General features: G+C 37.0%; 1 protein-coding gene across 7 annotated transcripts in view; it reads left to right on the top strand.

Moving 5' to 3' along the window:
- The first annotated feature begins 260 nt into the window (after positions 1-260).
- LOC114028336 (E3 ubiquitin-protein ligase CBL-B) overlaps positions 261-23,447 on the top strand; it is a 137,471-nt gene continuing 114,284 nt past the window's right edge. For 5 of the 7 annotated variants that reach the window (XM_027842584.1, XM_027842586.1, XM_027842582.1 and 2 more), the window contains exons 1-2: positions 263-406; positions 15,003-15,159. In XM_027842584.1, the coding sequence (XP_027698385.1) occupies positions 297-406; positions 15,003-15,159 (267 nt within the window). In that variant the 5' untranslated portion in view covers positions 263-296. Of the gene's footprint in view, positions 407-15,002; positions 15,160-23,447 lie in introns of all 7 variants that reach the window. The other 2 variants (XM_027842588.1, XM_027842587.1) reach the window with 1 other exon arrangement.

Below are 23,447 nucleotides of genomic sequence, written 5' to 3'. Positions count from 1 at the left end.
ACTCAGGTCCTCCTGAATCCAGGGCCAGTGCTCTATCCACTGCACCACCTAGCTGCCCCTCCAAAGTTTTCTAATACTACGTATGTACCAGTTCCCAAGCAGAAGGCACCAATGGCATCTTCATCTAGATTAAGTGTTTATAATTTTTTTGCTTGTTTATTTTATTTTTTGCCACATAACAATTTCATATTAATATATTAATAGCTGAATTCAGACATATGAATTATCCTTTATTTTATTTCTTCCCTCTTCCTTTCAGGCGGAATCTCACCAAGCTGTCCCTCATCTTTAGTCACATGTTGGCAGAAATCAAGGCAATCTTTCCTAATGGACAGTTCCAAGGGGATAACTTTCGTATCACAAAAGCAGATGCTGCTGAATTCTGGAGAAAGTTTTTTGGAGACAAGTAAGCATTATCCATTCATATTATTCAAACATATCACTGAAGAAAGTTATTTTTTTTAAATCACTATAGAGTTTGGATTTAATATGGTATTTTGAGCCTTAATATAAGTGAGCCTTCTTACTAGCTAGATTAATTTTGTTTAAAAACATTTTGTTCCATTTTTCCTGAATTGCATTTGAGGATGTCCTCAAATTTATTATTAGAAAGTAAATGTCTTAGTCACTACTTTTGTACTTCATGGACATGATCACCATAGGTAATTTGACTGAATTCATTACATTTTAACTTTGCTCCTTCAGAAGGATTCTTAGGTTGTACATTATTTATAGTTTAGTTTATACTATACAATTTTTGTTGTATAAAAACACTTAAGAAAAAATTAACATAATTTGAAATCAAACATCCTTTCCAGACAGTAATAAATAGCCTCTCAATATTACAGTGATGAGAAATTTTCTTTGACAGCTAAGTTCATTCTGATTCCTTTTCTTTGTTTAATAATTAGATGTTAGAAAAGAGAAGCAAATAGCCTTTTGAGTTTATCTCCCAGAAGGGTTAGGAAAGCTTTGATTCAAAAAGTAAATGTACCTTTACATAGCCCAACAGTTAGGTATTTCATGCCTAGATTATAATACTTTTTCTGTGCTCTCAGTATTTAGTATCACTTCTTGTCTTAATATCCAGTTATTATTCCAACTTTAAACTTGACTGTTAGATTTTAAGTAAACACATTGTGAAAATCCTGTTACATTTAGTTTATGTAATTATTTTTCAAGTGATGATTCTGTAAAAGTAAACAATTAATTCAATTCAGTTCAACAAACAGGTGCTTCCTGTATGTATGATACCTGGCTTTCATAAGTTATTTTCAAGATATGTCACAATTAAAGACAAAATGATTCTTGTTTTGTCTTCCTGGGATAAAACTTATATGATGGACTTGATTTTGTGGCAAAAGAAAAGGACCTTTACTAAGAGATTTTGATGAGCTGGGGGTTTGGAGAGGTAGCATATTTCCTAAGAAAATTTTGCTTACTTTTTTTTCTTAGAATCAATGTACATACCTTATTTTGGATACTTTAGAGACCGATGTAGTCTTAATATTTGCCAGTGTGTACAGGGCCCTAAAAATTAACATGTCTAAAATAATCTGAGATCTGTTTATCTATTCTGTAACTATTTTATTTTCAGAAATATCTCTTTTTTTGTCTTTAGAAAGAGGCTTGTAAACCTACTTAGAAAGGTAAACAGAACAGTTTTACATAATAATCCAGGAAGCTAGAAGAGACTACTAGAGATGGTTTGTTTGTTAATGTGCTTGAGAATGGTCAAAATGCCTGGACAGTTTTTTTCAATCATTCAGTAGAACTGTATTAAGCACTGCTAAGTGGCAGACAGTGCAAGGCCCTGGGGAATAGAGATACAAAAGTGAAAATGCTGGTGGAATCCATTCTTTTTTAATCCTATCTCTAAAAATACTTTTAGAATTCTGTGTTATGTCAATATATTTAAGCCTAAACTACATAATTATCTAAGATTTTGTTTTGAATCTTTAATGAAATGGTGACCAATTAAACAATTGTTTAATTATATCCTTAGTTTTTAGATTTTGGTTTTGTAAGCATGTTTAATTGATCATTTCTATGTAAAAATGTAAAAATCTACCCAACAATTTTGTAAAAGAGAAGTTATATTTGTTTGATAATAATCTTCAGCTCTCAGTTTAAGGAATGGTCATGGGGTAATGAAATATTGAAATGAATTCATTTCACAATGAATGCTAGAGTGAGCTAAATAAATATTTTCTGTGGGCCTTTCTAACCTGTATGTCATCATCATCATCATCATAACTAGCATTTATATAGCACCTACTAGCCAGGCACTGTGCTAATAAATAAGCATTTTACACGTATTATCTAATTTGGTTCTCACAACAACCTTTTGAGGTATATTTGCTATTAGTATTCCTGTTTTAGAGTTGAGGAAACTGAGGCAAACAGAGATTAAGTAACTTGCCCAAAATCACATAGCTACTAAGTGTCTGAGACTGGATTTGAACTCAGCCCTTCCTTATCCAGGCCCAGCATTCTTATACACTGCACCACATAAAAAAGTTGGCAAAAAGATAAGAAATAAAAACTGATTATTTGGTGTCCTGTTAGTACCCAAGAGAAAAATCTCTTCATGTCAGTTATGTCAAGGTTAAGATGGTCAAGAGAGGAAAAATCTTGCAGATGTTCCTCATCTGAAGATCTAATTGTAGTAGCAGGACACTGAGACAGTTACTTTCCTAGAAAATCTCTTAAAGGGATGACCTCACTCAGAGAATATATCCAGAATGGTTACCCCTTGAGAATATACGGATTCCTGAAGGAGTGTAGAAGAAGCAGGCAAATCTTGTAATTTAGAGTCCCTTTCTTTTTAGTAGATCTTTGATAAATGTTTGAGCCTACTTTGGAAGTTCTATACTGGATGTGAAGTTCCAACATGATATTAGCTGCTGCAACAATATGGTACACTGTTTCAGTGAATAGAACATGTAATATGTTTTTGGCCCAACTAGCCTACTAATCAATGTGGTGCTTTTGAAATCAGGAAGCTGGGACCTGAATTTTGCTGCTTTTTGTTTTTTTTTTCTCTGTGTGTCCATAGCAAGTCAGTTAGCCTTTCTTGTTCTCAGTTTCTCATTTGTAAACTGAGGTGAGTTGGACAAGATCAGAACAGACCTGTTACCTGGTAGCTAAAAATAATTTTTACATTTTTAAATAAAGTTTTACTGTGCTTAAAAATATAAAGGAAATATTCTTAGCTCATTGGTAATACACAAATAGGAACAAGTGGCAGGTTATTTGTCTGACCTCCCCTGGACTAGGTGACCTCTATTTAAGATTCCTTCTCATCCTAAATCTTGACTCCTGTGACATTCCACCCCTGTGCCTTTGAATAGTCACCATTTCCCCCTCTCCTCCCCTTTCCCCTCCCCAGAATATTCTTGTTCATTTTTCCTCCTTTTGAAACCCCTGGATTCAAGACTCAGTTCATGTCCTACTCTTTGAAAAGGCTTTTCCCCATATTTCCTTAGTTTTCAGTGTAAACCAGCACCCTGCCCTCTTGAAATTGCTTCAGTACTGTATGTAGTTATATGAGTTGTAAGTGTGTTGTATTTCCCCTCCCAATTGAGTGTAAATTCCTTGTGGACAGAGTCTTTTGTATTTGTATCCCTTACTGCCCAATACACCACCTGTAGCACAGTTAATCCTTACTAAACTCTTGGTGATTGATTGCAAGGTCTGGAAAATATTGAAGCCTACTTATGATACAACATTGCCATTAAACCATTTTTAGATGCTGAGGGTGGTGGGGATGTGTTGAGTCTCTGTTCTGTTTCAAAATGTTTCTAAAGTTTATTCTCAGGCCTTCTAGAAATTAAAAGGTGAATCCTCCTTGCATGTTACTTTGCCTTCCGTAAGTTTTGCCTTTTACATTATTCTTACACCCATTCAAAATTGAGGGTTTTCCTCATAAAGAGGAACTCAATTGATCCAATCGATATGCAAACAAAATATACAAATCAAGCTATATACAGGATAAATATGAAGTAATTAACAGAAGGAAGGCACTGGAATTAAAAGGAGTTAGGAAAGGCTTTCTATAAAAGATGAGATTTTAATTGGGACTTAAAAAAAACCAGGAAAGTCAGTAGGTGGAATTGGGGAAGGAGGCCATTCTAGGCATGGGGGACAGTCAGAAAAGAAAAAAGCATCCCATAAATGCCTAGAGCTGAGAGGAATATCTTGTTCATGGAATAACTTGGATGTTGAATTAAGCCATCAGCTAAGACAGATTGTCACTGAAGAATTTTGCCTCTGTTTTGGTATACTTAACAAAAATTGTGATAATTTTTAGTTAAGATTTTTATTCTATAAGAAACACATTGTGTCAGGACATGCTGCTCTGAGATTATTAACCCTACATAAAAGGGGATCTCCTCTTAATATTTAAGAAAGCTCTTACAACAAATGTTTAGATGATCTTCTTTGAAACAAAACCAACAGTCTGAGTTTGTGTAAGTTTGCTAGGAGCAAAGTAAAAAAAAAATATATTTTACAAGAGAAAGTTAACCTTTTACTTGGGATCCTTTATGTAGAAAATATTCTCTTGAAATATATGTGCTGGGGACTTTGGGGAACCAAGATGGTGGAGGAAGAAGTAAGTCACCCTCACCCTCCCTTATTAACCTCTGAAAGCCCAGAAAACATCACCCAGGAAAAACCTTAGAACAGCTGAGCTAGCAGAAAGATGGGGTACAGTGGTCTTGTAACCCAGGAACACTCTAGAGGATGGGGAACAGTACAGGATAGGAGGCATTCCAGCAAGCCAGCAAGAAGCCCCACCTCAGCAAACCAGGATGGTGGAGCAGGCAGGTGCCAACACCAGGACCCTCGAATGCCTCAGCCCAGGCAGGGGAACCAGTAGACACCACTTGGAAAAACACCAGCATTCTTCAGGAGCCAGATCTCCCAGTACTTCAGCACGATTCCAGAAAGCACAACTCCAGGAGGCAGACATCCTTTAGCAGCTAAACATTCAAGTACTTTAAAGAAGCCCGGGTGAGCAGGTGTCCTCCAGGGGCCAGACTCCCCACCTCCCACCCCGAGAGCTTCTACATTAAAAGATCAGAGGGCATGGAATATGATAGTCCATAAGTCAGAGGAGCTTGAACTACAACCAAGGATCAACTACCCAGTGAAATTGAGCATAATCTTTCAGGGGAGGAGATGGATATTCAATGAAATAGGAGGCTTCCAAACCTTCCTGATAAAAAGACCAGAGCTCAACAGAAAATTTGATCTTCAAATACAGGACTCAAGAGAGACATAAAAAGGGAAACGGGACAGAAAGAAACAGCATGTTATTAATAAGGGCAAGTTGTTTACATCCCTACGAGGGAAGATGACACTTGTAACTCTAGTAAAATGTATAGTTATTACAACATTTAAGAGGGGTATACATAGACTGAGGTCATGGGTATAATGACTTTGATATGATGATAAAAAATCTAAGTAGTGAAAAGGGATTGTTCTGGGAGAAGATGAAAGGAGGAGGCAGACAAGAGTGAATTACATCACATGAAAAGGCACAAAAACCTATTACAATAGAAGGAAAGAAGGGAGGAGGATGAGCATTGTTTGAACCTTACTCTCATCAGATTGGCTCAAAGAAGGAATAACATAATTAGGTATAGAAATCTAACTTACCATATAAGAAGTAGGAGAGGAAAGGGGAAGGAAAAGGGAGGGGATGGATAAAAGGAAGGGAAGAAGTAGTAAAGGTAAAAGGAAAGAAAAGGGAGGGGGCTTTTTAGCAGGGAGGGTAAACTGAGGGAGGCTGTGGTCGAAAGCAAAACTAGTGAGGGGGAAAGGGAGAAAGGAGAGAGAAAAGCATAAACAAGCAGGGAAATAGGATGGAGAGAAAGGCACAGATAGTAATCATAACTGTGAATGGGATGAACTCTCCCATAAAACAGAAGCCAATAGCAGAGTGGATTAAGAACCATAATCCTACAATATGTTGTGTACAAGAAAGACTGAATATGTTTGCGAGAGAATGACTAATGGAGCAAAGAGGGATGGGGATCAAGAACACAGATGGAGAGGTGGAATAGCAAAGCCTCTTGCTCTGTGGCTGAAGTCTGTGGTATGGAGGAATTGATGCTTATAATGGATAACGACAATCTTATTAGTAGTAGAAAACCAAATTATGTGTGGTGGGTGTAGAAGGATGTAGAGGGTTGAGGAGTGTGGTGCTTTTGGGGGGTGACATAGGAAATCAAGGAGAGTTGAGTAAAAGGACTGCTAAGTAGCAGGGGAGGAAGATCCAGCCAATGTTATGTAGCATGGACTGATGGTGTCAAACTTAAATAGAAGTGGATCCCTGCAGGTCACATACTGACTTAGAAAACCATAAATTTGAAGCAGAGGGATACACACAGAGTAAAGGACAACTCCAAAAGACTCATGATGGAAAATACTATCCATATGCGGAGAAAGAACTTATGAGTCTGAATGCAGATGGAAGCATACTATTTGCTCTCCTTTTCTTTTGTTGTTTTGTTTTGTTTCTTCTTTCTTGTGATTTCCTCCCATTGGTTCTAATTCTTCTTTACATCATAACTAATGTGAAAATATGTTTAATATGAACGTATAAGTAGAACCTATATCAGATTGCATGCCATCTTGGGGGTGGGGGGGAGAGGAAGGGGGGAAAAAAACAAACTCTTATGGAAGTGAATGTTGAAAACTAAAAATGGATTAATTATTTTTTTAAAAAAGAAATGTATCTGTCAATTCATTGTTTAGAACTGCTGAAGTAAAGGGACCACTGGGACTGAAATGCTTTTTGAAATCTTCTATCTTAGGTATCTGTTGGATAAATGGATATACTACCTAATTGAATCAGAGATTGTTGAAAAACTGATTAAAACAAAAAGCTCGTTTTACCTCTGTGTCCTGTTGTCAGCTGGGTTTGACGAAGCCACTTTATCTCTCTGAAACACTTTCCTATCTGGGATAAGAGCCAGTTTTAAGCTCCCTCTGTGCCTTGTATACACAATTCTTCAGGAAAAACCCAGTACCAAGCATTTGCCTTATTGACACCTGGGTAAATCAAGCAATTCTTTAAAATGAATGAACTCTTTGGTATTAATTACCAACATCTCACGAAGCTCCAACAGGCAGTGTGACTTATTCAAGGTTGTCTGGTGGAGTGGAAAAGGCACCACCTGGAAACCTTGATTGTGCCTCAGCCCTTCTGCTGGCCTTGGGCAAAGTTATTTCACCTCTGTGCTTCTCAGTTTTGAGTTTGGTAAATGCCAGAGTTAGACCAAATGATCTGCAGGATTCTTTCTACCTCCAAGAAATTTACATTTTAAGCATCATGCTGACCTCTTTGTAGTGTGGTTTTCCCATTTCAACACACGCATACTGTAGGCTTAAGGCAATATTGCTTCCCTAAATGGAACCATCCAGAAGTTAGTGCTGAATTTTTCCCTTTCTAACAATTCAACAAATATTTACTAATAGCCTACTATTAAGAGAGATGTGGTACTCTTTGCTTCTATATCCCAGGCCTTTTCCTCATAGTCTCCTCAGCCCTTTGTAGTTGTTTCTGGATTGAGGCTTAAACCTCTCTTGAGCTCAGGAGTTCTGAGCTAGGCTGCTAAAGCCTAATTGGAATCCACGCTGAGTTTGGCACTGATATGGTGAGTCTCTGGGAGTTGGGGGGCAGGGGCAGGGGGGACCAGGATGCCTGAAATGAAATAAATAATCCCAGCTTGGAAATGGTGCAGGTTGAAGCTTTCCTGGAAATCAGCAGGACCTATGAGTAACAATTACACTTCTAAACTGGGCAATATAGGCAGACAGTTTCGAAACAAAACAAAATGAGCCTATTGTTGGGGTACAAAGGGAAAAAAAAGATAAAATTGTCCTTCTCAGTAAATTTTTCACATTGTGGGAAAACTCGTTATTTAAATATTCAAAACTTAGGTTTTTTTTCTTAGCCAAAGTTATGATGGGGGGTGGGGAGAGAATGGAGGAGGAGCTCTGAAAATAAACAGGAAAAAGAAATGGTATTGTTAAGTGTGGATAGTGCCAATATGTGGTCTGTAAAAACAGTAATTTATAATCTAGTGTACTTGAGCCCAGGACTCAAGGACTCATTGTCTAGAATTCAAAATACTTGCATTGAATGAGAAAGCCACATTTAATGTGATTATACATTTTGAGCATGACATTCATATTTTTGAAGTAACCCAGTTAGGGCAGTCCCTGAATACTTTGGGTAATTATGATAAATATTTAGGTGCCAAGTTTGACATTGAAAAGTTATCTGAATAAGCATAGAGATTTTCAGGACTGAGAAGATTTATGTGCCTATTGTTGGATAAGTCGTTATTTCAATGACCATTTTTATATTAATTACCACTGATGATTTTGGACCTTATCTATAGGGTTCAGATTCCCTAATTACCTCATACATTTTTAAAGTTCACCAGTACATGTATAGTAAGTAGGTGAAAATAAGGTCATGATTATGGAAAACTACTGAACTATTTCTAGCTCAGTTCAGTGTTTCATCTCTTAATTTCCTGTGGAAGTGGTACTTTCCCACATTGGTTTCCTGTGTATTCCTTTCATTTTTAATAATAATAAAGGAACTATCACTTCTTTAATTTCTTGGTACATGAGATTTATTTCCCTAGAAAATAAACCAGGCTAGATTTACCACTGGGCAAATCTTAGTAGATTTACTTTCTAACACATTGTCTAAATTGATTTGATGAAGAGTGGAAATAAGAATTAAAATAGGTAGTGAGACTAGATAGTGTGAAGGTAGAAAATCTGACTGGCAATCTCACATCTCTTTATTTACCTGTGTGACCTTGGGCATATTATTTATCCTTTCTGGGCTTCAGTTTGTTCATGTATGAGGATTAGTTGGGCAAAAAGACTTCTAAGGCCCCTTCCAACTTTTCTGAGCCGAAAGAATGGATTTCCTTTATTTCTGGAGCTCTCCATCTGATTTCTCAGTGGAGATGTGAGAAGCAAAATGTAATTGATAACAATATTAATCATTTACTACATGAAGATGAAAACATCAGCAAAGTAATAATATGAAAGCATGGGAGGAGTGCTCTTCGGGCATGAGTGTGTGTATTGTGATGTAGATTTACCTGAAAGGTGCAGTCTGGCTTCTTTCTCATCAGAACAGTAGCATTTCATATCCAAAGAAGACTGGGTGAAATTAGTTCTGAGTACAGTGTGTAACCAGGATTATTACTGGTGATATTGTGGGGAAGATGCATGAAGTAGAAGAGAACTATCTTTTTACAAAGGGTCTTTGATCATATAATTTTAAAGCTGGTTCTTCCATGTGTTTTTTAGATCCATAGGTTTTATTTAGCACTGTAGAATGTTAGACTGAGAGTGAATTAGAACATAGGTCTTCTAACTCCCAATTCAATGTTACTTTCTCTGCTTCAGCCTGCTGCTACTCTTTGTATATTGCTAACATGACATCTCAGTCCCTTTAATTCTAGTACCTTCCTTCTGTTGATTATTTCTTATTTATCCTATATATAGCTTGTTTACATATAGTTCTTTGCTTGTTGTCCCCCTCCTCAAGGGCAGGGACTGTCTTTTGCTTTTCTTATATGTCCAGTACTTAGCATAGTGCCTGGCATATTAGTGGTCACTAATAAATGTTTATTGACTGATTGACTACTGCTATAAACTTCTTTCATTGAAACTCAGTTTATTTCTTCCCTGCTTGAAAAGCAGCAATAGCTTTATAAGAATTTCCTATGTCTTTGTTTTTTAAAAAATGTTTTCAAAATATTATGCAAAAGATGAGAGTTGAGAAAGTTGAGGAAATGTCTACAGATAATAAGAATTAAATATGGTTTAGAGTAATATTTCTATATCTAATATGCAAAAAAATGATCTGGTCACATAGTAAGTAAAATTTTCTAAAGATTAATAGTATATGCCAGAAAATGAACCACAGAGTTCTCTTTCCTTCTTTTCCCACTATTTCCCTTGTCCTGACTTCCACTGCTAAGATTTTTATCAAATGTGTACCCGAAGCATGGATGATAGATTAGAAATGGGAACTAACTTTAGAAGTCATCAAGTTCAAGACTCCCCTGGTGTCATGTGAAGAGAATGAGAGTAATATATTCAGCATATTGGGTGAGGGCAAATTTATGGTAGTACAGGGAAAAGAGACACACAGAGTGGACAAGTGTGGAGGGATTTGTGATCATTGTTAGATGGAATATGCACATTAATACCGCAGATCTACTGGAGGATTAGATCAGAATATGGAAGATAGACATGAATTACTGAGGGCTATAAAATTCACAACAACTTCTGAGATTGCAGGGCATTAACATTTTTGCTTTTGTGTGTTTTTGTGAGTAACAGTCTTTAATCTTAGTCCCCTGCCTGGGCAAAAAAGATGTAACAGTATAGTTTACTACACTGTAATCCCAACTCCTCCATCATGTCCAGGAAAATTTCATCCTGGTAATATGCTCCAGCTTTGTAATTCACACCTTGAAAATACCCTTAGGCACTTTGACCTCTACTTCTTATTGGATATTTCCTCCAGAATTTCCATTTAAGAAGGGAGCCCAGGGCAGCAACCTCTTCATTTCTCATCTAACTGCCAGTTCTCTATCATACCTGGCACATGTTAAGAGCTTAACAAGTGCTTGTTGTTTGACTGATTTTGACACCTGGAAAAAATTGAACAAGTGACAGTAAACTCCAGAACTCAAAGATAAATAAAATTATGCAATTACAAGGTGCTGCATTTGTTTCCAAATACACTGGGAACTTTATGACTTGTAGACATATGTAAAGTAGTTTCAGATAGCTGTGAGTGCTTTGTAGTAATAAATATTGGTGAAGCTCTTTCCCACTTCCTTATTTATGTGTTTTATTGCTTTTCTTCAGTTACTGTTCATATTCTACTGACCCACAGATAGTACTCTAGAGAGTAGCAAAACTCACCTCTTCTATATAAAATTTTCCATGTCTATTCCAGTTTGAATTATTTTTACTACATTGAACCTCTTTAGTATGTATTTATTATTCTTTAGTATATACATGTGTGTACGTATATACACATACAAAAGGACACAAGTAGCACTCATTTTGCTGTTGAAAATGTTTCTTCAAACACCCTGAACCTCCAAAATCCTTATCTTCCATGACCAACATCTCTGCTGCTTCATTCACTCACAAGGTGGTGGGATGAGGCCATACTTTTAGATTTCACCATCACCAAAATGAGTTTGAACTCTGAAATTATTTTTTTTTATCAAAATTTCCTGTCCTTTCATGTTTTCCTTTGTCTCATGCCAGCCTCATTTTGCTTTTGCCTGAATCTCTCCCTGTTCTCCCAATTCTCTTTTCTTTCCTCCCTGCAGCTGTTTATTCAGACTATCTTGCCATTTTTTATGCCAGACCTAGATCTTCATATACAGGAATTCTAGAATCCATGCCCCAAGTCCCTGGGAAAGTTAATCCATTCATCTTTAGGGGAAGCCATCTAAAGCTGAGCTACCTTAATTTTGATAGGGCATTGAGTACAAACTAGCCTGAGTACTACACTGAGCCTATTCTGTGTATGTGGTCTCAGAACAAGATATAGGAAGGTCAGTGATGTGAAGTGCCTGAAAAAGTCGATGAGTGGATAGAGTGTAGAAGGCTTTGAATGCCATATCGAAGAGTTTACATTTTATCCATGAAGGAATAAGGAGCCATTAAAGATTTTGAGTAAGACAGTGAGATGGTCAGATCTGTGTTTTAGGAACATCCGTTTTGTAACTGTGTGTAGGATGGAGTAGAGAGGGAAAAGGGTGGAGTCAGTGAAAACAATTAGGAAAACATTTAGTAGTTTAGGTGAGGAGTTATGGAGGGCCTAAAGTACGGCAGAGATTATGAGTGCAGAGAAAGGACAGATACAACAGATGTTGTGGAGATAGGAGAGAGAAGAGACTATAGATATGGAGGTTCACAGATTGAAAACCCAGGTGACAGTAAGGCTACTGGTACCTCAGTGCCCTCAGCACAAATGGAGAAGTTTAAGGGAGGCTTTTGACATGGTTGCTTGGTACTTCTTACTTCTATTTCTCCTCCTTTGACATTTATGGCACTTCTTCTCCTGGCTTTCTTCTTATTTTTTTGACCCCATCTCAGTATTCTTTGTTGTCCCCTAAATTTGGCTGTTAACTCAAGGTTCTGGCCTGGGTCCTTTCCTCTCTCTACATTTTCTCCCTTGGTAATCTCATGTAGAGATGACTTCTCAATCTATATGTACTAATCTCATGAATAGTCATCGTGCATCACTAAATACTAGAAATCTCCTACTGAATTTCCTGGATTTCCTTCTCAAACTTATTTTGCTTAAAATAGAAGCTCATTTCCTCCCTCCACCCCAAGTTCCTCCCCTTCTCTTAACTGTTGAGGTGATTGATATCCTCCCAGTCACACAGCTTTGTAACCTCTGAGTCACCCTCACCCCCATATCCAATCAGTCCCAATGTCTTACTGATTCTCTGACTCTATAACTTCTCATCTATAGCTTCTTTTCCACTGATTTGGAAACTTTTATTTCCATCTTTTAATACTCTCCAAAATATGCTGTGATGAATATTTTGGTACATGTGAGAAGGGTTGTGTGTATATGTGTGTGTGTGGGGGGGTGATTGTTGTCTTTTACCTTCTTGAAGCATGTGCCTAGTAGCCTGTCCTTGTTTTGGAACCCCTCTAATGTTCTTGTGTTCTCTACTGCCCCCAACCCACTTAACCACGTTTGCCACCCAAGTCTACTACTTCTTTTCTATTCTGCTCTATCCTTCTAGGCATATGATTTTACTTGGTTTAAATGAAATTAATATTAAATTAATTGACAATTAGTATTTGTACTTTGATAGGTTATTATTCAAAAGGAAGACTGATTGTGGGAGTTCAGCAGAGGTGTCTGGAGGGAGGCTTCCTGGAACATCTTCCTGGTGCCTCTGCAGTAGTACCTAACAGGCAAAATACTTTTTTTTTTTAAACTTCTACCCATAACACTTTTAACTGAAGTTGTGAACCCTATTCTATTTTCTGACATCCTGAGTATAAGTATTTGAAGTTTATAAGGTATTAACCAGAAGAAGCTAGGTCCCTATATAAAAGCACTGAGTGCTTAGTGGAATTATTATATCTTTGTGTAAGTCATTTGGCAGCAAATTTGAAGGTAGACTGTATGGCAACATTAACTGCAGTTTTATTTAGCATGAAAATGTCCTTAACATTTCTCATTTTCCCTCAAGAGATAAGAATATAACTTTTACAAAATCAGTGTTTTATTTTCTCAATTATTAACCCATTACTTTGTGTTTTTATTGGTTTTCAGTGGGGGTAGGGTAGGAGCAGGGGAAAGAATAATTCTTGATAGAGAAAAGAGAAATTTAAACTTTTAAAATACCATGTATGCATATGTATGTGCCCATACATACACATATATTTAGCAATGTAATATAGTTGCAAATATGTACTTTAGTATAAATTATTCAATCTCTAATTTTACTTTTCCCATTTTTGTTTGTTCTTTTAAAACATTGCAACATTTTGTCCTTAACCTTCATCAGAATCTGACGTGTGTTCTTTGTAAATGGCATCTTGATGTGGTATCTCTCTTCAGTTCTTTGTGGTTTCCTGTTTTTTTCATACATAGAGAAAAGTCTTTGAGACATTAAGCATTATCCTTTTTTCTTAGTTTAAACTTCAAAATCAAACTATAATAGATTCCTGTGTTCTAAATAATGCAAAATAGCATCTTTAATGTAAGTCTCATCTCTTGAGAAGCCTTGAACCACTTCAGCTCACTTGGATTTTTTTTTTCCTTCCCTAAACTCCAGTACTACTTATTCAGTGTCCCAGTATTTGGCACTTGATTATATGTCAGCCTTTCTCACACACACACACACACACACACACACACACACCTCTTATTTCCCAACCTAGAATATGAGCTCCTCAAGGGCAGGCATGGTGGTTTGCACTAATGACATGCCTCCATGCCTCCATAGAGATGATAATGGAACCTATGGTAGTAGATAAAAGTACCAAAGGAGAGAATTATGTATAGAGAGAAACGACCAAAGAAAGACCCTTAGGGATATACCCATAGTTAGAGGACAAAAGATAAATAATGATTCAGCAAAGAACATTGAAGAGTTGTCACATAGGTGGGAAGAAAGTCAGGAAAAGAAGTGCCAAGGGAGACAAAGTGTGCAGGAGAGATAAGCAGAAAATATCTAGGAGAACCAATCAGCCAATCATTTCAAAAGCTTCCACTGCACCTAAGATATTGCTTTGTACATTGCAGACACTCATTAGATACTTACTGAATGAAGTATTGAAGATACTATCAATTTAGAGATTATCTTTTTTTTTTTTTTTCAGTGAAAAAGTTTCCTTGTAGTAGTCTATTTGGTTATTTGTTTCTTTGGTATGTGTTTTGAACTGTTTGGATTCATTTTGTTTGACTGTGCTAATTTGTTACAAGAGAGTTTTCCCCACCTCTTTCTTTCTTCCAGGTTTACTTTCTAGCCAAAATGAGTATATGTAACTCTTGTTTAAACAAGGATTATCTCCTGCCTCTAATAAAAGAGCAACAAGCTTGGGCTAGAAACTTACCTACAGTCAGTGGTTAATGCTGTGTACACATACACTTTGGAAGAGATGGATAGTAGGACTTTGAACTAGTCCTCCTCCCTCTTATATTTGTAAAATTACCTTGATTCCCAAGTTCAGTTTGAAAAGTGAATTTGGTTTTGGTTTCTCGCATTTTCATAATGAAAGGAAAAGGAAATGACTTTTAGTGCAAAGCACGAGTTACGTCTCTTCTGAACTATGGGAAATTTTTCTGAACTATTTGTCTTTTAGTTTATATGTAATCATATGAATTTAAGGATTAGACTGTGGTATGTCTTAAGTGACACTTGATTGAATTATTCATATTTATCCTTGTATAGGACTATTGTGCCATGGAAAGTATTCAGGCAATGTCTCCATGAGGTTCATCAAATTAGCTCTGGCTTGGAAGCAATGGCTTTAAAATCGACGATTGATTTGACTTGCAATGATTACATTTCAATTTTTGAATTTGATATTTTCACCAGACTATTTCAGGTAAGCTTTTATATATTATTCTTCCCCCCATACACAACCCCCTTCGTGTATACCAACACACAGAGACACACACGCACATGGGCACACATACGTCCATGCACATACGCACAGGGAAGAGAAGGATAGAATAAACATTTATATAGTGACCTGCTATGTTTTAGGCATTGTGCTAAGTGCTTTACAAATGTTATCTCATTGAATCTTCACAACAACCCTGCAAGGTAGGTACTCTTATTATCTGTGTTTTACAGTTGAGGAAACTGAGGCAAACAGAGGTTAAATGATTTGCCCAGGGTCACACAGCTAGAAAGTGTCTGAGGCCAGATTTGGACTCTGAACTTCCTGGTTCTAGGCCCAGCACTCTATCCACTGTTCCACCTAACCGCCTTCTACAGGAACACAAAAATCTTTTTCTTTAAGGTAAAAAAAAAAAAACCTATTATTTATTTATTTTTAGCATTCTTTTCTTTTCAAATTTTGAGTTCCAGATTCTCTACCTTATTACCATTCCTCATCAACCCACTGAGAAGGCAAACAGTATATCAATAATACATGTAAAATCATGCAAAACATTTCCATAGGAGCCATTATCACCAAAAAAACCAAAAAAAAATAAAACAAGAAAATTGTATTTCAGTTTGCAATCAAGAATTCATAATTTTTCTCTCTCGAGTTGGATAACATTTTTTCATCATGAGTCCTTTTAGACTTGTATTAGATCACTCTGTTGATTAAAGTAGCCAAGCCTTTCACAGTTGATCATCATTAAAACATTCTTGTTACTATGCATAATGATCTCCCACTCCTTCTCACTTCACTTTGTATCCATGCATATAGGTATTGCCGTGTTTTTCTGAACCTACCCGTCTCATAATTTCTTACCCTGTGTCAAGACTTGTTCATCCATTTCCCAATTGATGAGCATCCTTTCATTTTTCAGTTTTTTTGCTACCACAAACAGAGCTGCTATAAATATTTTTCTACATGTATATCCCTTTCCTTTTTCTTTGGTCTGTTTGGGGTATAGACCCCAATAGTGGTATTGCTAGATCAGACAGTATGCGCAATTTTATAGCGCTTGAGCATAATTCCAGATTGTTCTCCAGAATAGTTGGACCAATTCATTACTTCACCAACAGTTCATTAATGTGCCTATTTTCCCTCATCCCCTCTCGCGTTTATCATTTCTGATAGGTGTGAGGTGGTATCTCAAGAGTTTTTTTAATTTGCTTTTCTCCAATCAGGAGTGATTTAGAGTATTTTTTTTTTTTCATGTAACTATAGATAGCTTTGATTTCTTCTTCTGAAAACTACCTGTTCATATCCTTTGACCATTTACCAATTAAGGAATTTATTTTTTTTTAATATTACTTCACTGTCTATGGTACCTTTTAGTAAAATGTAGTTTTCCTGTTTATCTCTTTCAGTTAAACCTGATTTTGTTTTTGTCTTGTCTGAGATCGTGACTGCTACCTCTGCCCTCTTCACTTCAGCTGTGCTCTATTCCACTCCATTTCAACTCTGTGTGTGTTTGTCCCAGGTGTGTCTCTTGTATACAACATACTGTTGGGTTCTGGTTTCCAATCCATTCTGCTCCCTGCTTCTGTTCTGTGGGTTAGCTGATCCCATTCACATTCACAGTTGTCATCACTAAAAGTGATTTCCATCCATTCTATTTTCCTGTTACTCTTCCTTCCTTCTTCCCTCCCTCCCCTTTCTCCCTCCTTCCCTCCTTCCTTTCTTCCCTCCCTCCTTTCTTCCCTCCTTCCCTTCCTTCCTCCCTCTGTTCCTTCCTTCTCCCCCTACCTGTTATCTCCTATCCCCTTCCCTTCCTATCTCCCTATTGGGTAAGATAGATTTCTATACACAACTGAACCAATTTCCCTCTTTGAAACAATTCTGATGAGAGTGAGGTTCAAGAATTGCCCACCATCCCCTCCATTTTCCCCTCTTTCATAAAGGCTTTTCCTTGTGTGCCTCCTTTATGCAAGATAATTTGCCCCATTCTACCTCTCCCTTCTCCCCTTTTCCAGTGCATCCCTCTTTCTCATGCCTATATTCTTTATTTGGAGATCATTCTAACACAATTGGCACACCCATGCTATTATAGATCCATGCAGACCCCTTCTAACTGCCTGCTTTTAGATAGTCCAATAATTCTTAAATTCTCTCCTTATCAGGTCAGTTGCTTTTCCATTGAGATATTTCACTTTTTCTTTTTTTTTTTCTTTCTTTTGACTTTACTTTATTGTTTTTTGATGTCTCATGGAGTCATTAGCTTCCACTTGCCCAATTTTAATTTTTAAGATATTTTGTTCAGTGAACTTTTGTATCTCTTTTTTCATTTGACTAATTCTGCTTTCTAAGGAGTTCTTTTCTTCAGTGAATTTTTGTCCCTATTTAACCATTAGGTCAATTCTTTTTCTTAAAGTGATATTTTCTTTGGTGTTTGTTGTTGCTGTTGTTGTTATTATTGGAGTGCCTCTTTACCAAGCTGTTAATTCTCTTTACATAATTTTCTTGCATGCCCCTCATTTTTTTTCCCAACTTTTCCTTTACCATTCTTATCTCTTTAAGTCCTCTTGAAATTCTTGCCAGCCTTGGGTCTAACTAGCATTTTTATTTGAGGCTTTGCTTGTATCTGTTTTCGTATTGTTGTCTTGTTCTAAGTTATGTCTTGGTCTTTCCTGCCACCGTAGTAGCTTTTTATGATCAAATTCTTTTTTTTTTTTGTTATTTTTCTAGCCTATTTCTTAACTTTGAACTTTATGTTAAAGTTGGACTCTGCTCACTTATGGGTGGGGAGGCACTGTGCCAAGATTTAGGCTTTTTCATGCTTCTGTTTTTATAGCAATTTCTTTTGCAATTTTTTTTTTGGCTTCCAAGGTGGTATTTTCCTGAGAGAGGTATGGTCACTGCTCTCCTGGTCTCTACTGTAAAAGCCTTTACTTAGTAGCTGTGGGGAGGCTTTTGGATTTGAAGCCAGTCCTTTCTGAGACCAGGCCTGCCTAGCAGGCTTTTTTCTTCCAGGTCTTTACCAGATAGGTTAGTGAATTCTAACTCTCCTAGACTCACCATCTTGCCTAAGGCTTGCAACATGACATTTGTTTTCTGGCATAGTTATTTTGGGTATAATTCAGTGAAGACACTTCTGGAAAGAGCACTGAATTAAGAGTCAGAGGCCTAATTTTGAATCCTGCTTTACTGTTTACTACCTTTGTGACCTTGGGAAAGTCAGTTCAGGTAAACTGGCCCTGACATTTCTCTTCTGAGAAAATGAGTGAGTTGGACCAGATAATCTCTAAGATCCTTCCCATCTGAATAACTATTCAATTAATGGACCAACAAGTCTTTATTTTCTGTGCTAGGACCATACTCAACACTGCTTACACAAGTTCAAAGAATGAAATAATCCATGCTCACAAGGAACTCATGGGAGGGGTTACAACAAGTAAATATATAAAAATATGTAGCATCAATATAAAACAAACAAGTACTAATATATAGGAAGTAGTTAAATACAAAGTTTTGTGGGAGGAAGGTCATTAGCAGTTCCAGAGATCCAGAAGGGCTTCTTGTAGAACATGATGTGTGAGTCGTAAAGGAGGAGAAGGGGATCTGGGTTGTGGAGGTGAGGAGGAGATCATTCCAGGCATGTGGGATGGCCTGGGCATGGAGACTTGAGAGATGGGGTGTCATGTGGGAGTAACAGAAGGAAAGCCAATTTGACAGGAACAGTGTTAGAAAACAAAGTAATGTCCTCTGAGGCTGGAAAGCTAGGTTGGGGCAAGACTGTGTAGGACATTAAAAGCTAAAAACCAAAGTTCATACTTCGTCTTACTGGGAATTGGAGACCAGAATTTGACTGAGTAGGGAATTCTCATTGTCAGATCTGCATTTAAAATATTACTTTGGCTACAGTGTGTAGGAGAAACTGGCATAGGAAGAGACTTGATGCAGGGAGACCAGTTAGGAAATAGGCTGTTGCAATAAGCCAGGAAATACATCTATTCTGTTCTTCAAGATGGTCCAGAGATATGTCTTTGAAATGGCACAACTTTACAACCTTGAGAATTGCAAAATTCTGCCTTATATTCAGTGAAAATTCATATCTTTTCATTTAGGCCCACTTTTTATTTTTTTGTCAGTACTCCTTGGGAAATATAAAGTTAGCATCTTTCTCATCAAAACTCATGGTGCAGAGTGGAAAGTACTCCAGATGTGGAGTGAGAGATCAGATCTTACCCAAGAGAAGTCATTTAACCTCTTTATTTCTCAGTTTCCTCATTGATAAATGAGGGGGTTAGACTAGATGACTTTAGTAGCTCTTTCCAGCTCTAGATCTATATTTTGTATTATTATATACTGTTGTTATATTTATGTTTTATGTTACTGAAGGTATTCAAGCTGCTCCTTAAAATCACATTCTCCATATACACCAAGGAGGCCATTGACAAAAAGAAAGGTTTCATATATACCTATCATATTTATAGTAACACATTTTGTGGTGACGGAGAACGGAAAATACATGAGAAGACCGTCCATTGGGGGCTGGCCAAACAAGTGGTACATGAACATGATGGAATATCACTTGTGTTGTAACATGGTGACTGGGTCTTTAGGACTCTGGAATGGAGAGGATTTTAACAGTGGTCGCATTCCTTCAGCAGCAGTGGAACAATTGAACTGAGTGCCTAGTTAGAATAATCTCATTAAATGAGCTTGGAGATAGTGGACTTTGTCCCCAACTCCCCACAGTCGATTAGGCCCCAGATGAACTCTGTCCTCTGTACTTCATTGTGAAGTTTGGGGCTTGAAAAACTCAGATTGAGTGAGGAAGGCTGTTGCCCTGGAACAGATAGGTAATATGGTAAATAAAAAGAAATGATCAGAAAAGTAGGCTTATATTTTAATCCCGTGGCCTTTGGTTTTAGTCTGTGAAAGAATATTTGATTGGTTCTGTGACATAGATATCATGTAGTCCAGCTTCCTCATTTTATACATCTGGAAATCAATTCTCAGATTAAGTGACTTGCCCAAGGTCAACACGCTAATGAGTGGCAGAGCTAGGACTTGAACCCAGGTATTCTGGCTTCCAATTTCTTGTCTTTCCCACTATACCATCCCACTTCGCTAAATTTTTATGCTTCTATATATGTAGCTATTATAGAAATGATTAGAAAAAAAAGTTTTCATTTAAGCCTCATAATATTTCATTTTGTTATTATGAAAGAAGATTTATTTTAGTTGATACATACTTCCAACAGCTGTTGGAATAAAATATTGGTCTTCCTGTTGACTGCGTTATTAGAATTTCGCCATTCTGATTTATAACTCTACTTGGCACTGGACTTAGAGGATCAGAGAGTCTGATTTATGTTGAGGGAACTGGATTGCCAAAGATTAGCTGTAATTTAAGAGAATCCTTTAGCAGAAGGACGGATGAATTCTTGTCAGCAAAAACCTTATGGTTTATATGTTTGGGTTTTTTTGGGTAATTTGAGAATGATACTTTTCCTGTATTATATGCTAGAGTGAGGACATAAGTACCACTACTGTAGAAAAGGATTTGTTTGCTTTTGCTTTTTTTTTTTAAGAACTTTTATAAGGGTACCCTTAGTAAGAGCTTTATGTAAGATTTTTCTTATAATGTAGAGATATAAAAGGAATTTTAAACCTTTCATGATATCTCAGTCCTTCTAATCTTGGTCAAGTAACTTAATTACTTGGATGTTCAGTGGCCTCATTTGTAAAATGGCGGAATTTGGAGTAGATGATCTCCTAGTTTTCTACTTGTTCTAAAATCTTTGCTTCTGCCAACTTTACCTAATAATGGTAATTGCTTTATGATGGAAACACTTTGTGTTCATAGTTCATGTACTTTTTAACTAATGGGAAAACAGGGACCCTATAACAGTCAGTCAACAAGCTTACTAAGTATTTATTATGTGCCAGGCACTGTGTTAAGGGCTTTACAAATGAGATAACTCATAATATCAAAATCATAGTCCCTACCCTCAGTTAGCTCACGTTCTTTAAAAACAATTTTTTCAAGTAACAAAATATATTTTATTTCCTCACTTTCCCATAGTTGGAAAACAAAAGCAAAACTCTTACAGCATATAGTCAAGCATCATCCATATCCAAACTCATTCTGCACTCTGAGAAGGAGCTTGTTCAGTTGTTTTTCTGTCGTATATGACTCTTTGTGACCTCATTTGGGGTTTTCTTGCTAAAGATACTGGAGGGGTTTGCAATTCATTTTACAGATGAGGAAACTGAGGCAAACAGGGTTAAGTGATTTGCCTAAACTCATACAGCTTATAAGTGTGAGAGGCTAGATTTGAACTCAGAAGGATGAGTCTTCCTGACCCCGGGCCTGGCTTTCTAACCACTTCAGTTAACAAGCATTTATTAAGTCTTTACTATTGCCAGTCACTGTGCTCAACTCTGAGGATCTAAAGAAAGGCAAAAAACTGTCCCTCAAGGAGCCCACAGTTTAATGGGAACAACAACATACAGGCAGCTGTACATACAAGATCTCTGCAGGGTTGCTGGAGGTAACTTCCGAGGGAATGCAGGAGCAGTACAGAGAAGTGGAAAAACAGTCTCTGGCGGGAGGTAGAATTTTAGCAGAGATTTGAAGGAAGCTAGGAGGCAGAGCGTTGCAGTCATGGGGGTTAGCCAGTGAAAATGCATAGAGTTAAGAGATGGAATGTCTTGTTCAAGGAATAGCAAGGTGGTCAGTGTCACTGAATCACAGAGTACTTGGAAGGGAGAGGAAGATGAAAGAGGACTGGAAATATAGGGAGGGTCAGATTATGATGAATTTTAAATGCCATACGGAAGATTTTATATTTGATCCTAGAAATAATAGAAAACCATTGCAGTTTATTAAAAGGGAAGAGGGGATGGGGTTGATATTGACATGGTCAGACCCGCTCTTTATAAAATAGCTTTGATAGCTGAGTAGAGGATAGATTGGTGTAAGAAGAGATTTTGAGGAAGGGCCACAAACCAACCGGTAGGCAGTTGTAGAAGTCCAGGCATGAGGTGATGAGGATCTGCACCAGGGCAGTGACAGTCTCAGAGGACAGAAGGGGGTATTATAACGGAAATATTGTAAAGGTAGAAATGACAGGACTTGGTAAAAATTAGATATTGGGGAGTGAAGAGAGAGTGAGGAGTTGAGGATGGCACTTTTTCATTTCTTTTATTAAAAGAGATTTGGAGCATTCCTTGACATGGTTGTTAATAGCTGACAATTCTATTAAGGCCTATTTGTTCATATCCTTTGACAACTTCTCTGTTGAGCACTAGCTTTTGGTCTTATTTGTTTCTATTAGTGTCTATATATCTTGGATATCAAAACCTTTTTTTTTTCCTCACTGAGCTAACTGTTTTCCCTCTCTTAGACAAGTTGATTTTTTTGTGAAAAACCTTTTCAATTTTGTGTGGTTGGAATTATCTGATTTATCTTTAGTAATTGCCTCTTAACCTTGCTTGATTAAGAATTCAACTTGACATTTAAAGCTCTTCGCAATCAACCCAAGGATTGCACTTCATTGTGGTCCTTCATGTACTCTGTTACACCCAGACGTGCCTACTTTTTGATTCCCAGACTCAGTACCTCATCTCCTGCTCTGCCTAATAGTTTTGCACCATTCCACCTTGCCTGGAATGCTCATTGCCTTTGTCTCTTAGAATAACTAACTTTCAAGGCTCATGTGTAAGAAGAAACTTTACTAGTTTTTCCTTAGTAGTTAACTAGTAGTCTTTCTCTATTCCTCAAATTATCCCTTTCAAACCTAAATTTTTACATTTTTCATATGCAGGTGTCATTTTTTTAAAAAAATCTTCATTTTATGCCTGAACCTAGCACAGGTCGTGGCACACCACAGACAATTAAGAAAAGCTTGCTGGGTTAGATTAGATATAATATAGAGGAAGCCTTATAGTGGGCATACACTTTTTACGGAGGCTGGAAAACTTCCATTAGACTACTGATTCTAAAAGAAAATATGTAGATTAAGTGAGCCCAAAATATTTATGTAAGCTTTTGCATAATCTATAGGTTACATATGGTAGGCACTTACTTTGAAATGAATCAAACATGATTGAATATGTGAATGAAAGAAAATCATAGGCATGATACCAAATTTCAAATTAATGGATAAACCTGACCTTGATAACTGTTGAACCAAGGGCATTGTCTTCTTTTTTCTGTTTATAAGGAGTGGAAGGGGAGATTTATTAGTTCAGGCTGCCATAGAAACTAGCTCCATGTA

The sequence above is a fragment of the Vombatus ursinus genome, unplaced genomic scaffold (genome assembly GCF_900497805.2).
Source record: "Vombatus ursinus unplaced genomic scaffold, bare-nosed wombat genome assembly UNPS02014878.1, whole genome shotgun sequence".
NCBI classification, from domain to species: Eukaryota; Metazoa; Chordata; class Mammalia; order Diprotodontia; family Vombatidae; genus Vombatus; species Vombatus ursinus.
The sequence above is the reverse complement of the archived record's forward strand: the minus strand, read 5'-3'. Positions and strand labels throughout refer to the sequence as shown.